Source organism: Venturia canescens, chromosome 7 (assembly GCF_019457755.1).
Source record: "Venturia canescens isolate UGA chromosome 7, ASM1945775v1, whole genome shotgun sequence".
NCBI classification, from domain to species: Eukaryota; Metazoa; Arthropoda; class Insecta; order Hymenoptera; family Ichneumonidae; genus Venturia; species Venturia canescens.
This window is the reverse complement of record NC_057427.1, coordinates 9,340,039-9,356,228: the sequence shown is the minus strand read 5'-3', so window position 1 is coordinate 9,356,228 and position 16,190 is coordinate 9,340,039. Positions and strand designations below refer to the sequence as shown.

General features: G+C 40.3%; 1 protein-coding gene across 2 annotated transcripts in view; it reads left to right on the top strand.

The window, feature by feature from the left end:
- Nucleotides 1-16,190, top strand: part of LOC122413004 (uncharacterized) — a 26,158-nt gene extending 9,968 nt beyond the window's left edge. Inside the window, exons 2-7 of one of the 2 annotated variants that reach the window (XM_043423061.1) lie at nt 6,387-6,611; nt 6,811-7,382; nt 12,577-12,757; nt 12,840-12,974; nt 14,255-15,066; nt 15,455-16,190. In XM_043423061.1, coding sequence (XP_043278996.1) covers nt 6,389-6,611; nt 6,811-7,382; nt 12,577-12,757; nt 12,840-12,974; nt 14,255-15,066; nt 15,455-15,853 — 2,322 coding nt within the window. In that variant the 5' untranslated portion in view covers nt 6,387-6,388 and the 3' untranslated portion in view covers nt 15,854-16,190. Of the gene's footprint in view, nt 1-6,386; nt 6,612-6,810; nt 7,383-12,576; nt 12,758-12,839; nt 12,975-14,254; nt 15,091-15,454 lie in introns of both variants that reach the window. The other variant, XM_043423062.1, reaches the window with a different exon arrangement.

Sequence of the window (16,190 nt, the reverse complement as noted above, 5' to 3'; positions counted from 1 at the left end):
GAGTCGGCTCGAACCACCCTGAGATTCCGTTTTCGGGGCCACGCCAATTACGTCAAATATTTCGAATATCGTGACCCCGTAGGAGGTCACGGTTGTTCGAATTCTCCAGCGAACCGGTTCGCAATTTTAAAAAATGCCTCACGTTTCGGCTCACGAATGCAGATTCATCCGAACCGATATCCGTCGATTTTTTGTCCGGCGAGATGTCGCCGGAATATTAATTTCCGATAAAACCGTGTTCATAATACCGTAATGCTGACAAATATTCTTCATTTTATGCAATGAGAGCGAAAAAAACTGTGAGAAATGAAAACAAACGGGAATTCATCTCGATCGAATGGTCCGTTGTGAAACATTTTACCGTCACTGGTGCAATAAGAGATCGTTATTTTCTGAGGTTTATTGCAGTTTTACCAACGACCATCAATGCCACAGAAGAACTTCAATGCTCTGCAGGTTTCTCTCCAGCGAGCGCTCAAGTTATTATTTTCTTTACTGTTTTCGGTGCATCGCATAAATACCGCAGGACTCAACATTTTTTAATTCGACATTTATATCTTGATTCTTTCCTGTACCGTATAACACTTCGAGGCGACGGGGGCCATTGATCTCTGGATCGAAGGCCATTCCATCTGCGATGCAAAAGAATGCTGAACGCAACATTTATTGTAGATTCAACAAGTCATGGGAACATGTTCGTTATTCATTTTTTCATTCATCACTCGTTTGCATCATTTCGTTACAAAGATCGTTCGTTATTTGAATACTTTAAGAATTTTCATATTCAAATTTATCGTATTTTTTTATAAAACTTCAAGGTAGTTCATACACGAAACGATTTTCTTAAGAAAGTCTTGAAATTTAGACAGAGTTTAAATGAGCAGTCGAGCGACACGCATATCTAATTTTGAAGGGTTCGTCTTATTGGTTATTGAGACAAACGTGCTTAAGTATGAAGATAAATGCACAGGGTTGTAGGGACTGGGCGTAAAAAATCGTTTATCTTTCCATATAACGAACGAACGCTTCTTACGAAGTTTATGAAAAAGTACACAATAACAACGAAGTATATAATGAAGGCCTGGGAAAAAATTCAAGACGATTGTCTTACTAGTAATAAAGATAAATTACGTTAAAAATTGAACGAAATCGGTAATGAGCACTCGTAACCTCACACTGGCTTATTTTGGTATTCTTCTTGGCTTGGCCCATTCTTGTCACGGGCTTCTGTCTTTTTATTAATACTTTTTTCTTCATCCAATTAATGGCTTGTAGTTTTATTCACCAAAAAATAGGTTGAAAAAAATTATTTACATTTTTGAATTAATAACTCTGACATCAGAGTGATTATATCTTTAATTAGGGAGTAAAAATCGATCCAATTTAGACACCCATAAAATACGATCCTACGGTCATGATCTACCTTAAAATCACTTTCGTATTTCACAACTTTTCAAACAAAAACTTTCGTAAGCTCGATAGTTAAGAAGGACAAGTTTGGATTTTGGTTTCAATCCACAAAAAAACTGGACCCAAAAGAAGGGCTAAAAATGAGTAAAAAAGTCCGTTGTTATAAAAATTTCTCAGCTTCTGGTTTTTATCCTCGTTTAATTTCCATTGAAATATCGTGGAATACCTCATCGGTATGTAAGCCTTTGACTCATACGTATATATCAACCTAATTCTTATCGAGAATACAAATTACAGCTGTGTGCTACAAATCGATGAAATTATGACCCTCTTGGACGATCTAATTCTCCAACGCGTTTGTTTGTATTCACGGTAAATTTCTACTTTCGAAAAACCGTGCGTTCTACTCACGATCGTGTTTTCACTGAGTATCGATTTCAAATTCATATTCTTTCTGACACGAAAACCTTGAAACTCTTACGATGAATAATCGTTGTTTCAACAGTCTTATGAAATAAAAAAAAAACATCACAATAAATCACTTCGAAACTCCAATCAATCGAACATTATGAAAGTAAAAATGATTCAAAAAGTGAGGGAATTTCAATGTTGAAAAATCTGTTGAGATTTTCATGCATTTCCTGCTCGAAAATCATTCAACCAGATCGACTATTCAAGGGCTTCATTTCCGACTGATCTTTTAAAATTTTCGTGCATATTTTCAGTTCGAAAATCTGTGAAAGAACTGCTTCAATGTACGAGCGAAGTGAATAATTCGTCGCGACGTTATCGTCGTGCGAGTAGACACAAAAAACGTTAGTCCATCAATGGAGAGTCCGCATTGGTAGATTGCACCCTGGATGCAACGCGAACAAAATGAGAAGAATGGCGTTGTACGCGGCGAGGAATGTCGAGTGCGTGTGGTTAGTGCTCTCATGATCGAGAAAGTACCAAGAGAGTATGCTCGTATAGTGGAAAGAGCCTCGAGAGGCGGCGAGGAGTGGAGTTTTCCTTGGAGAAATATTCAGCCAGTGAGAATGGGAAAAAACGTTTGCAGGCAAAAATAGAGTGGAAAAAAGCTGAAAATGCTGAATAAGCCGAAGGCGAGCATCAATTACGAATTACGAAGACGAAATGAAATCTTTGAGTGATCGTTTGAATATATACTTGTCCGTGAAAAATAACAGTTGTAGAAAACATAAATTTACTGTTGTTCTTTATTATTTAACCATACGCAGTTTTCTCGTGGCACTTTAACATTCCGCGGTGAATTACGAAATAATTTCAATGCAAATTGTACCGTACACGCACTTACGCTCGCGCGCTTAGATACTTTATTTTCATTTAAATGCACGGAAAAATGCTCGACGAGAAGAAAAAATATGGAGAACGTAGAAATGAGAATAATGTTTACAACGAAAAAAGAAGGAAAAAGGAGAAAAAATTGGAACTTGATCGCGGGCAAACGATCCAGCCACGAATGTGTTACACTGCTCCGTTGCTCCGAGCACAACCTGATCCTCTCTGTGCCCGCTATCTACGTGGAATGCTCGTTCGTTTTCCCATTCCGGTTTCACGACTCAAGAGCTACCGTCGTGGCTTTCATGCCCCACGTTTATTTGCCTCGTCGTGGTAACCCGAGAACGTTGTTTTTTCTTTATTTTTTCTTCCGCATCCACGAAATACTTCCTAGTTCTCATCTCTCCATTGTTGGCGAATTCGCGTATACGCGGGATGGAATTTTTTTTTCGGAGAAACAGCTCTATCCAAAGTTCTGTTATGTACTTTTATTGCGCGCTCAGACGCATTTTGAAACGAGTCCGAATCCTGCTATTTCATATTGTCGACCATTTCTTGCCGGTTTTTTATCTGCTCAGCGCTTCTCATGTTTTTGTATTCGAACGAATTACCAATGAAAATTCAGACCCAACTTGAAGAGTCTTAGATTCGGAAGAATCTGCAACGTCAAACGAGTGAAAATGGGATCGAACGAACGAAAATGATCAATTTTCAAAGGAACTGATTAGACTAAATTCGCATGTGCGTTCACTCAAGTTTTCATCAATCAATCACTCGCCGAATCGAGATCACTGAACTCTCCAACAATCTTTCATTTCGTCAGAACAAAAGCGAGAAAGTTTAATTAAGTCGGAGAATTAATTCAGCTCGATCATGATCATGACGAATGTTTTGGCAACTCAATTATTCCACACATCGAGATGGCCAGCTCTCGTACATATTTTTGTTTGAGTGAACAAAAAATCGTATATGCCACGAAGCAGATTTTCAATAAGCCTGCCATAGAGTTGGGACAATCAGTAAGTGAAAAAAGCATAAAGTTTCACTGTGATTTCCTGTTCCTTTCTCTTCTCTTCGAGCTCCAGAGATCCAAAAAACAAACGCGTGTGTGTTCATACGTGTAACCCGGGACTCGAATCATGTAGGATGATGACGAAAAGTCGGTCACCAACGAAAGCGGAATTTTACTGCACTTTCCAATTTTAAAGCCCGTACAATGAATCCGAGATAACGTTTGACGGTGTTTCGATTATGCAAACTTTTTCCTCTTCTCCCGAAATTTTGAAAGCGTCGTTTGGTCTGAAAAAAAAACGAGGAGAAATGTTAATGCTGTTAGCAAATGTTGTAACTTGCGGAAATGAATCGTCGGCCTTCCTCCGTGCAAGAGGAAATCGAAGGAGCCAAAAGCTCTGGAAAGAGGATCGGAATTTTCAATATTTTCGAAGCTCTTTGCTCCGAGCTCGCAAAATGTCAGAACTCCAGTGGATTGTCATTCGCAAATGAGAATCAAGAGCTTTACGAGTGAGCAGATTGCGTTTGAAAAAATCGACCACGCGATTGCCAAATAATATTGAATATCGGAAAACCTGAAATTGGTACTTTCGCATAATTCTTCAAGCATTTAAACTCGGCTTCGCTTCACTTGGACGATAAATTAGACCACGGCGGGCGCTTTGGCGCTCGAATAGAAAGTTGCAGCTGTAGTTGCGCAGAGCGAGGGAAAAAGATGGATGAGAAGCGCGTGGGAGCGAGAGAGACAGACATTTTAGAAGAGAGAGAAAAAAACGAAAGAAATAAATAACCAAGAGAGGGTCATGAGGACTTGGAGGGATAGGCCTCGAGTGTTACGTACCAGGTTAGAGCGAGACGAAGAGAAGGATAAAGGGAGGGAACAATTCAGGGTGTAACTAAATAGGTTATACCTGAATACGTCGTTCCTCGTGGGTACCAGCGTGACAAGAAAAAACAACAGAATAGATCTCCGTAGCGCAGACAGAAATTGATGAAAATAAAAAGAACGATGAGTAATGATTAACCTTGAAAAAATCTGCTCCTTTATGTATCTGACAATGAGTTATCGTTGAAATTCAAAGTACTGAAAGTCCAAAAAACGATGCATTTTTTTCCTTCCAAATGCTCACTAAATTTTAATCTCTTTTGCAAATTCCTGAGGACAGAACCTTTTTGCTTCACTCTCATACGTATTGATGAAAAGTGCAGATAAGATTTGAGCTGCATTATGCGTGTCCCATACGAAAACTGTAAACGCAAGCAAAACTTTCCACAATCCGTATCGCCACGAAGATGTAAAGTGATGCTGGACATTCTTTTATGAATTTTTATCACAAAAGTACCTGGAAAAATGTTTCTTGTTAATAGTGGATGAGCAACATTCTCGCACACCCATTTCGACTCCTCGCAGGGGCTCCAGTCGCCTTTATGACATTTCTTTCGATATTATGTGCAACGAGGAGTGAGCGGAATTCTACAATCACCTTCCAGGTGACTGGCATTTCGCGATGCTGCGGTGGCTCCGCCACCGCGATATTGGCTGCTGTCTCAAAACGCCTTAAGCGAGAACCCCTATCCCTGCCCCCTCCTCTCCCCGCCTCATTTGCCCTGCGGCCATTCTCCTTTGGCCCCTATAGTCGCTTAAGTCTTTGGCTCAATGGCTCGTATCCTCACTGACCGACATATTTATTATAATGAGGTTTGGCAGCGTTCCACTCACTCGTCGGGATCGAAATGACACTCCGGGGCCCCCGGCTCTCTCGTGGCTCAACCGCGGAAAACATAATATCACGTAATCAACGCTTTTTTCGGATCGAGGGGTCCCGTTCGGAGAGGCAACTCGAAGAAGCTGGTTACCTTAGGAAAGCTTCTACACGAAAATACATTTCCGAATATCACTCACTAATACCGAACAAATTTGATGAAACTTATACGAAATCAAAACGAAAATAGATTCCAATGAAACCAAACAGGATCGCGCATACACTCGAGAAAGTAAACATCAAGATTGTTTTTCAACCAAGAGACACCGAACTTTGATCATCAAACGCAGAAAAGCTGATCACCTTCAAACTGCTTCCACCCGTTAGAATGGCCCCCCCCCCCCCCCCACCCCGAGTTCCCCGCTGAGACTCAATTTGTGCGGACACTTCTTTAGATTGTGTGGACGATAATATTCGACGCATTTTATAAAAATACTGAATTCCAAGGCGAAGACTTCGCCGAGTCGTTGGTGAACACGAAAGTTACTGGGACCATCTTGGAAACGGTACACCTAAAGGTTCTCAACCACGACACTTCGCCTTCATTTGAATAACTGAATTACCATCACTCTAATCGTCCATTGGCTGGGATTATTCTGTTACAAGGGCCTCGAGTCTACTTTTAAGGGGTCAATTTTGTAATTTATTTGTTGCTGTCTATTTTTCGTGGCTTCGTTTCGTTCGCTCGAATTTTCCGATGCCAACACATCGGGGCTATGGGAATCCTGGGGAAATAACGAAATATTTTGAATTTCATTCCAGAATTCGTAAATTTACTTCGGAATGTACAACGTGAAATTTCTGGGATTAGTAAACGTAGAGGAATCTTGGGGGAGCTTATAAACTCATAAATTCTTGATTATCCTCGTGTGGGCATTGAAGAATGTTGTTCCGATGTTACAGAGATGCGGAGCGAGGTGGGTGAATGGCTGGCAACGTGCGTCGGTTCGCCAATCTGCATTCTTCTGCTGTCGTGGTCCCTGCTCATCTACCAGAACCAGGCGTCGTCCTTGAAGCGCAGAATCGATGTGCTCTCGTCGGCCATTCTCGCCCAGAGTCTTGCTCATCAATTGGGACTTCTTTTATACGCGATTTTGACGCTCATTAGGCCGACCAATCATTTTGGTGGTGAGTTCCCAATCTCGTCGATTTTATCTGCTGTCAAATATTTGTTTGATGGATTTTTTTTATTTGAACGATAAGGTTAATGGAGCTTCAAATATTTGCATATTTGGAACTCTATTTTAAGGCTGTTTCGAATTCCTTGTGACTCGGCCGAGTAACTCGAACGACGCAATTTTCATTTTCTTTGTTTACACCTCAACAGAAATCTGCTCGTCGCTCGTCTGGATTCTCAACTCTTCGAGCATTCTCCAAGAACTGACGTTGACTTCGATCGCGATATTCGCTGCGATCGGCAAGGACGAAACGTGCTTAACGAAAAACCACATAAAGTATCATTTGGTTAGTCTCAGTGTGGTTAGCGCGTGCATAGGGATAACTGGTGTTTTGAACTTCGAGCCGGAAGTATGTGTTTTTCTGGCTCACGAAGTGTCCATCAAGTATGGAATTTTTGTAAATTCTCTTCGTGCTTTGCTATGCCTGGCCACGACGTTCGGACTTTTCACGTCACTCTTCCGCGACGCCTGTCGCTCACCAAAAGCCGAGCTGCTCAAATCCGTTTCCGACCTTTCGGAAGCCAGCTCGAAAAACTCCTCCGGAGCTTTCGAGTGTCACCCGCAAAATTGGGATCCGTCCAGCGGCTCATGCACCAGTGGATCAACCAATAGTCGAGCTTGTCTCAGGAAAAGGAAACCGCATGTCGACGAAACTGGCGACAAATCGACGGTCTACAGCATCCTATTCGTTTGCTACTTGTTTCACCATCTACCTGTTCTGGTAAGTTGTGTTTCGACGATATTTCCTCGTGGGGATTCAAGGGGTCTAGCCTGATTGGAATTTTCAAAGAATCCATTTTTTTTATTGCATTTTTCGAAAGTTTACATATCGGAAAGTATCATACTGAAATTTAAAAAAATATCGGAGCAGTCCAAGTCTACTTTTGAGCGACGTTTACTTGGCTGTCTGAGCGCGCTCAGTGCGGTACCGCGTACTTAATTTTGTTTATTCAAGAGATCCTTACCAAAATTGTACGACGTGTTGTTTGTGACTAAAGCTGTAGCACATTTAAGAATTTTGAAATTTTTATCGGGACTATTTTTATTTGCAAAAAACGATGAAAAAACATGCTTTTCCGTAGTTTTTGGAAAAATGTCCGCCGTTTTGTGATTTTTTTAAAAAATCGTATGATACGCGCTATGGCCATTTACCCATTGAGTCTAAAACCATTTTTATTCTTTTTCTCCGCTCATGCGTTCCAGAAAATTTTGAATTATCGATCAATCCATGTGTCGTGTCGAAATTATGAGTTCCTTCGGACTCCCATTTTGGTTGATTTTGATTTCCAAGTTCGAAAAAAGCTTCTTAGTTTTTTCTCTGACTCGACACACCGAGCACTCTCTATTGATGGCTTATTCAGAAAAAAACTTTAATAGCATCACTTATTACGACGGGATCGACAAAACTGTGACGAATGTCACAAAAACCACGATTTTTCAGTGACCTCATGACTCTGCGAGATCACGCCGTTACGGTGAAGCCTCCGTTCCAATGTTTTTGACATTCGAGTCTCACAGAATTAGTTCGAGCACAAAAAACCTGTTGAAAATGATTTTCCATGGCAAAATAGTGTCAAAGGAAAGGCTGACGTGGCGTCATAAAAATCTATTCGTAACAAGAGGATATTCGTGCGAGTGGGCACCTCACGCCGGAAACTGGGTTGGTTGAACCTTTGGGCGCGACTTCCGCATTTGTTACAAATAAGGTGCAATCAACGCACGAAGCTTAATTTTCCAAAATTTCCATCGACCATGATCAACAAAAATCGAGCGTTGATTCGGGTCGTTACAGGAGTTGATAAAACCAAAATATACCCCGAAAATTTGCATCCTAATTTTCTGATGGGACAGTTGAAGTCCTTGTAAACAGTGATTAAAATGTGCAGTTGGTAATAATTCGACCGTGGTAATCGTACTGTTTATCGAAGAGACGAAATACTTTGAGGGGAAAGTTCTCCAGCCGGCTCATGGCAAAGCATTTTCATTTTTATTCATATGCATTACACGTCGAGTCCGTCAACCTACCAATTACGTACAGCAACCAACGTGACATCGTGACGATCTATACGTGATACTTACACGTCGATAAATCGAGACTGTAATTAAGCAATTGCGCAAGTCAAGCTGCTATCGTGAATATTCTACGATCCCGAAGGATTTGTTTTTTCCTTGCTATTATAAATCACCGATATCGATTTTCGCGTCTCCAATGCTCGAGCCTCTTGCCTCGAATGTATTGGATTTTTATGTTAAAAAACGGTGACTTTTTATTGGGAATAATCCGCTGCGCTTTCGTATCAATAAATAATATTTGTCTCGGGATAAATATTAAAACCGTACGAAAAGTATGAAATTTTCGAATTAAGTTTTAATAATTTCGTAGTTTTGGTGACTTTCACCAAACACCGCGGGGATTATTGTCGCGAATAATTCGGATACGAGAACCCAAACGAGTAATCAGAAAACTTTAGTAATCAGAGAAAAATCTTTTTTCATGTAAAACTGCATAAATCGTAGCTTTTTCGATTTTTCATTTTTTTCCCTATTTCTCTATTCTCTAGCAAAAAGTGTCAAACATTCAACATTCCGCCTTTCCATAATCTCAGAAAACTTTTATGCACTGTGAGAAAAAAGTCACTGGGACAAGAAAATGTGGCATTACGGAGTGCCCATGAAATATATCATCATCACAAGGTTAAACATGATTGTACGAATAAAATAGTTTTAGACCAAACTACAGATCCATTCCCTCCAAAAACATTGCAGTTGAATGAAGAAAACTCGTCCAATAACATCAATTGCTATTGAATCAACCATTTTTTTCCTCAGTCTATAGATCGAAATATGTCTGAGGGAGCGTGAATTTTCCAAAAATGGAACTGAAAAAATGGAAAGGATTTCCCCCCGGTAGCTTTCCCCTCACTAAAAAAAAAAAAAATTAAAGATACTACGAATGGAACGAGGGGCAGCTTTCCACGTGTCTGAGGCCATCTCCATCATCGTTTATCATGCGATAAATAAAAGATTCAAAAGCCACGTAGATGCGCAGACTCTTAAACGAAATCGTGCTGAAAGAGGGGCAAGAGAAATTGTGAGCTAAGCCCAACTAATCGTAAAGTATTAACTCACAATTGCTCGACGTTGAGCTCATGCGTTTCTCAAAGTGTCACAGCCTTTATTACATACAAATTTATACATATATATTAATAATTACGTACGCGCTTGCGACCGGACACTGCTAAGTATATTGTGCGGAGCAAGAGTCTATTTTCTAATTAGATGTACACGACGTCGTTCTATTATTTTTGCACGCCACTCTCGAAAGTCTGAGCATAAGCACCAGCCAAATAACCGGTGAAGTGACGTGAAATTCGTGCGGGAAAGAGAAGCAGCGTTACGTTCTTTCGTGTCGAAATAAAAGCTGAAAATCACACTGAGAATCACGAACGTTCGAACTAAATGTGGCTAAAAACACGAGACTTTATTGGAGACTCCGAGAAAAATGTACTCTTTGAGATTTTGATTACGCTCGAATTCCAGCACAATTTCCGCTTACGATTACTACTTAAAATAGCCTGGGAATTAACGTTTCAAAAACATTCCTTTAGCATCGCGATTATTTGAGGATTCAATTAAAATTCTTCCTCCAATATGGCAGTCGGTACCAAATGTAATTAAAATAGTACACACTATAAATAACTCCCACAAATTATAATTAAAGCCCACAACCACGCGGGAGACCGTGCATAAGCTAATCAGGAAGTAAATTCCAAGCGAGAGTCAAAATTGCCATGGCAGAGCCCCCTCTCCGGAAAGAAGGTTCCACTTGACGTCAAATGCCCCATATATGTACTCGTACATCAACTATCGTGATGGCAGTGCTCGAGTTTAACATCGAATCGGAGATCGCTCGCTAGCACGAAACAGCATAAGCCTCGATATCATTATAACGATAATTACTCACACTGCGATCAAGATCGTGAGCAAATAATTATACACGGTTCTATATATGATAATAATAATGCTAATCCTGATTATTATTATTCTGGATTTTATTGTTATTAATTAGTTTATTTATTTATTGGTGCTGTTATTTTTATTAGCGTTAAAAGCCAACGGGTTTGTTTTACCAACTCGTGAGAACAAAGTCTATCTCGTTCGTGAATACAATAAAAATTCTCGATTATCAAAACACACGTATAGACTGAAACCATAATGAAAATGTGGGCTTATATTTCTATATATTTATACATATACATCTATAAGCAAACTCCTGAAAGCGCGACCGTTGCTGCTTGCCTCGATGAGCGTTTTCACCGCACGTAGTCTCTCGCTGTAAAATCGAAAGTTTCGCGCAACGACGTAAGACGTTAGTTTATTAAAACCGATAAATCGAGAGTCCACTCTTGATACCTTCCCCACTTTTATTTAGCGGTGCTTATCTGTAACCGAGGCGTTTTCTATCAGCGTAATGAGATACGAAAACGCAAGAGCTGTAGTTTCAATTACTCACGTAAAATTAGGTGAAATGTGCGAAGCTGTCGAGCATTTTGAGCTCATGAATGAGAGGGATTTAACCGACAGATTTAATGGGTTTTTTATTGGTGTGGACATCTGTGGGAATCGTTGAAATGGGCTTGGGAAGCTGCGAAGCAGCGATTCGATCCAGCAATGTTTCAACTTTCAGTTGAATTGGAATCGAAATTTCGACTGCTCCACAATTTGATATTAGATTTGGCGAAATTTGACTTTTTTCAATCAGAAAAAGCTTTTTTCTTGAAAACATTCCTTCCGGTGTGGATTTCGATCGCAGCCGACCAGAGAAATTGTAAGAGATGAGAAAAAAACGGTGATCGAATTGAATGCAGACATTTGGAAAAGGCCTTGAACGAATAACCTCTGATTAAGGGGTGTTTAAGGGGAGCTAACGCCTGATAATCTTTTCCGATGTTTAGGATTTCGATATCGATTTAGATAATTGATTAACGCATGCTGGTTCAATGAGTTTTGAAAAAATGGTAACGAGAATAACCGGATTAATGGAAGCCTGACGAAGCAACCTTATTAATTGAGCAAATAAACAGGATGGAAACTGAGAGCTAAATGAAAATGAACATTCGCACGGTATGAGAGCAACGTTATTTTCTACGACCGATTATGGCCGGCACAAACGATCTCAAAATGACGGACGAGTTTTGTGGAATCGTAGGCTCGAATCAACGTCCGGATTTTTCCAGCGAAAGCGAAGTCATTTATCGTGAAGTTGCTCTAACTAAGAAATTTCATTCGCTCGAGCATAAATCGCGTATAAACGGGCTCCTATATATAACGACCAGTCCAGGATCTCTTGCCGCGAATGGTCTCGCCTGTGGTCATGATAATTACTAGATCTCCGTTCGGGGATAAATCATTTCCATGTCTCGCCTTTCTTTCTTTCCTCGACCACTTTTGGCAACGATCGACATTCACGTATCAGGGGACGATGGCCCTTTGGAAGAAGCATGTCACAGCATTAAACAAATCCGTTCTTACGAGTTACGTCGAAAATAACAAAACAGAAAGATCGATTTCAAACTGATGAGATAACACTTTTCATTAACCGAATAAAATCTCTGCGCGATTCACCGTACTTTATCGACCGATTGAAAATCATTTCCACAAGCGTTAGCAGGATCTCAACTTCGATGAAAAACTCCCTTAAAGCTGCGTTGGTTCAAGCACTTAAAGTTTCGTGTCTCTTGGAGTTTTGACTCTATTTTTCCATCATAGAATGCAACATTCACAGAAGCCCCCGCGTTCCAAGGCACGGCGAAATTTTCACCCACGATTTTTGTTTCAAGTGTGAATTTTCTCGGGTCCAATGGCATCGAGACGTCGACGTATTTATCAAGGCAGCTCTTTCATTTATTTTCCAGATCGTCTCGATCAGGCCGGATCTTCTGCAGGATTATTGCTCACCACAAAATCTTGCAATATGGTTGCCCCTCATCAAGGATGTGCTTCTGCCAATTTTCTTGGCGATATTCGACAAAATGTTTTGCCGATACGTCGCCAAAGTTTACACGAAGCACGACAACTCTCAGAAACTTGCGCATTGTGAGTGAACGAATCTTTTTAAAAATGCCACTTGACTAAGAAATTTCTTGGACTATTTTGATGATCACCTCGTGCTTTTCAGGCGGACTGGACGGGAAGTTCAGGCACTTCGAACAGGACGCCGAATACAAGCTTCAACTAAACTTGAATCATGGTCTCAAGTTTCCACTCACAAATGGCAGCCTTTACGGACGATTGCATAATCATCATAATCGAAGTTAGTTCCAGTTGGAAAATATTCTATTTCAAAACACAACTGAGAAAAAAGGATATCAAACTCTTATTTTGTGTTCAACAACTTTTTTGATAAAAATTTTATAGCAGAAATTGATTTTTGATAGAGCTCAAATCTGTTCAGAAAATCCATCGTTTCAACAAGTTCCTCACTCGCGTTAATTAACGACTTTACTGATAGCTTTTTGACGAGGGAAATTAATTCTCGCTGTTATTCGAAAGCAGCTGGAACTTTTTACCAAAATTTGATTAGATGAAGGGTTTCGTACCCGCGTTAAGGAGGTACCACTATTACTCGAAATCCAACTTTTGGTCTAGAATTTTTTATGAAACATAAACGAATACTTTACGCAGCTGTTCCCAAAATTTAAAACGACATTGACCGTTTCGTTCGAACGTAATAAATTTTCAAAGTTGGACATTTTTACATGATAAAGTACGTCCCCTTATGAAGGCAACCTGCGGAAGTTCAGTTTTTATCATAGTTTTCCATGCTCTTGCATCCAACTGAGGTAATCCAAAACTCAAATTTTGGTAGATGGGATATAACAGATGTTGTGAAAAATCAAAAAATGCTATTTCACCGTCTCAATTAATTATTACATTACAATAAAGTTTCACTTTACAATCGATCATTATTGGATGGAGAAATAGTCGGGGCTCTTCCTCAGCTCTATTTAATCTCTACTAAATAAATCAATTATCAAGAATGTAGGACATTATATAAGCAATGATAATCGATGATTCTGAAAGAGCTTAAGGATTCTTGGTACAGGCGATACAATGTTGCCATACCTAAACAAACCCAAACAAACAAACAAACCCAAACAATGCTAAACCATGCTAAAGACATAAAAAATTTCAAAATGATCAGAATTTTATAAAATTTGGTGAACATGTTCTTTAGTGCCAAATTTGACAATACAAATTTTTAAAGATTTTTCTTCTGTACAGTTATCGAGTAATTGATCGCTAAAGTTCACGTGTATAAGCATAGCATTTCCATATATGTAGGTATACATTCCGGGCATAAGAAATCTGCTTTAATGCGTAATTACTCGATAACTGAGCAGAAGAAAATTTTGAAAAAAATTGTGTCTTCGCAATTGATGTTGAAGAACATTATGACCAAATTTGATCAATTTCTAATTATTTAGACTTTTGTACCAAACATCCTTAAATAAGCTCTTTTTCGATTCGACGGGAGTAGCCGTACCTCCTTAAAGTCCTAAGGTTTCTGATTTACGAATTGATGCGTTACAGCGCGCACTGGCACGATAACAATGGGCACTCAACATTATCCGCATCGCGCTCAATCGGTCGCCGAGGATAATGCGTACGCTTCGTTGCCAGCGGAATTGACTTCGTTCACAAGTTCGACTTTCGAGCCCCGTCACAAACGTCATCACAATCATCACCATCACCACCAAGAAATGGTGAAGAGTGGATCGAGTCCGAGGGAGCACGCGGCGCAGCAGCGACTGATGCGTCTGAACGAGAATTTGGAATTCGCAAATCGTCGAAAAATCGGTAGCACCGACGTTTTCGGTCAGAACATGGAAAATTTGGTGCAACTAGAAGATCCGATGAAGCGAAAATTCGCGAAAAGTCTCGACGAGATCAGGGAAGAAAGTGTTCACGGTATTTGTGGGGCAGCACGTCGCCAGGTCAGAAGTTCATTGGGCATGGAAACCGGCCCAATAGAGAAGTTTCCGGGCTCCTCGACCTGTCGAAAAGAGGAAAGAGAGTCGACGAGAAATGTCGTCCGAAGAAACCAGAGTTTCGACCACGCCAAGTATCCCCACATTGGCCTCGACTCTCGCACGTACGATATCCGGAGCGATTTTCTGCTGCGGGCCAGAGAGCAACAACAGCAAAATGGCGCGGATCCTTCGCGTCTGGGTAGCGTCGAACAAGAAATCGGTTATGAGACCTCGGACGACGAGAGCTGCGACCTTGACAATGGCGACTTCGACGACACGATGAGCTCGTGCAAGAGTCGCAGCCGGAGCTGCTGCTCCGTCACAACCGTCGCCAATGACGACTTTGAATTCTTTCAGCGAAAGGGTACAAAGGTTATTATCCCTTTGATTTGAATGGTATGAAGAAATCCTTCGTTTGCTCCTCCTTATCATTGAAATAAGAATAATGCAAGAACGAAAACGTTGCCAATGCTTTCGATCTGTTCAATTTTAGTCTCAATTAGACTGATGCCAAACTTTTAAGCGATCGGAATCTCAGATTTCTCGATCATTTCATTCCTTCCATGCTCAAAATTAATTCGTACTTTTTCAACATTTTACCGGACAATCCATCATTGCTGGTTTACCAGACTTCCTGGTGAAATCCTTTCCGCGCTTCTTTCCCAATCCATTCCGATCAATGCGAGCATACTCATCATCCGTTTTGTACGTCTTTCGGCGGAGAGAAAGAAGAATGTAATAGAAGATTGTGTCGCTACAGGTCGAACTTCTGGCAGGATCGAAGCGTGCACCTTGCAGCCAAGAAGTGAAGGTCAACATGCGTTCTTTTACGCCGAAGATAATCGAGAACAATTGGAGCTGCGAGGAGAGCACATTGGCGAGTCGCAACAAAAAAAATTGTCAAACGGAGGAGGCGATCGAGAGTACAAAACCAACGATACAATCGTATCGTTTGAAAAAAATCAGCCCGGGATACTCGATGAACGACCTTGACAAAGTTTATCCGAATAATAAACTGCCAAACCTGTCCATGGACAGTCTTAAAAACGCGTTAAAAAATACAGGGCTCAGTTACATGGACAACGGGGACGTATGCAAACACGAGATTGGCGGTTCGGTGCCAGATTTGAAAAAGATTTTCGTCACCGACTTCATTTGAGTCGATTCTTTGATACTCTTTTTTCCTCCTTTTTTTATTCGACGAATATTTATTTTACGAGCAATTGGTGCGAAATAGTTCATTACACGATTGTGTAATAAACTACGAAATAAAAAATGCTCTCGTTCATTGAATTACGAACAAGGGGAATGTAAAAATTGTATCGTAAGAGAACGACTAAGAACCTGTCACTAATATCGATCAAATTTCATCTCATGTATCATATTACGTTTTACCTGAATTATTAATTGTTCCCGATAACAATCACAATTGTAAATAATTGTTGTAAATTTGTATGGTAATATTTAATAAAATTCAATGAATGTACAATACTAAA